Source organism: Limulus polyphemus, unplaced genomic scaffold, assembly GCF_000517525.1.
Source record: "Limulus polyphemus unplaced genomic scaffold, Limulus_polyphemus-2.1.2 Scaffold11197, whole genome shotgun sequence".
Lineage (NCBI taxonomy): Eukaryota > Metazoa > Arthropoda > Merostomata > Xiphosura > Limulidae > Limulus > Limulus polyphemus.
Genome location: NW_013676807.1, coordinates 13908 through 15058, shown reverse-complemented (window position 1 = coordinate 15058; position 1151 = coordinate 13908). Strand labels below are relative to the sequence as shown.

The 1151-nt window shown below is 33.5% G+C and overlaps 1 protein-coding gene across 1 annotated transcript in view; it reads left to right on the top strand.

The window, feature by feature from the left end:
- The first annotated feature begins 532 nt into the window (after positions 1-532).
- LOC106476677 (6-phosphofructo-2-kinase/fructose-2,6-bisphosphatase-like) overlaps positions 533-1151 on the top strand; it is a 13639-nt gene continuing 13020 nt past the window's right edge. The window contains exon 1 of the mRNA XM_013937313.2: positions 533-604. Within this exon, the coding sequence (XP_013792767.1) occupies positions 533-604 (72 nt within the window). The remainder of the gene's footprint in view (positions 605-1151) is intronic.

Below are 1151 nucleotides of genomic sequence, written 5' to 3'. Positions count from 1 at the left end.
AAACCTGACAAAATAAAACATTCCTTGTTTGAAACCTGACAAAATAAGTCATTCCTTGTTTGAAACCTGACAAAATAAAACATTCCATGTTTGAAACCTGACAAAATAAAACATTCCTTGTTTGTAACCTGACAAAATAAAACATTCCATGTTTGAAACCTGACAAAATAAAACATTCCATGTTTGAAACCTGACAAAATAAAATATTTCATGTTTGAAACCTGACAAAATAAAACATTGCATGTTTGAAACCTGACAAAATAAAACATTCCTTGTTTGTAACCTGACAAAATAAGTCATTCCATGTTTGAAACCTGATGACAGGCCATTATTAGGATCGTAAGTCAGTGACATTTCAAAATTACATATTTGTGTCTGGATTTGTTTTGACAATTGTACATTTAAAGGTGACAAGGTATAAACTTCTTGTTTTCACAGGATTTTCCAAGTTTTTTTTATATAAAACGTCTAGAGATGCATTTGTCAACAATACAAGTTTAGTTCAGTTGTATATGTGTTACTGTGAAAAGGTATGATCATTACAAATTTATTTTTTTCACAGTCATATGAAGATTTAGTTGCCAGACTTGAACCAGTTATTATGGTAAGTTGTCTTCTTTTCAAACTTCTGAAATCCCCAACAGATATTTGAATTAATAGCTTATGTGTCAGAATGTATTGTAAATTTTAGATTTTTCTGTCAAGGATATAAGAATTTCCTTTAGATTTTTTATTGAAAAATTATTGGTTGAAAATGTACTAAAGGGATTTGGGGGGGGGGGTGAGAAAGGGGGTTGAAGTGCAAGTGTACTAGTTCCACTTGTCTGATGGTAGCTACAAAATGAGTACAGTTTATGAATTTTGGTAGTATACAATTATATTAAAATGATTACGGAGCCTTACCACAGTCCATGTTGACACATCTAGTCACGTTTACAGGCCCATGTTGACACATCTAGTCACGTTTACAGGCCCATGTTGACACATCTAGTCACGTTTACAGGTCCATGTTGACACATCTAGTCACGTTTACAGGTCCATGTTGACATATTCTTAGCACAGTTACAGTCCATGTTGCCACATCTAGTCACGTTTACAGGTCCATGTTGACACATCTAGTCACGTTTACAGGTCCATGTTGACACATCTAG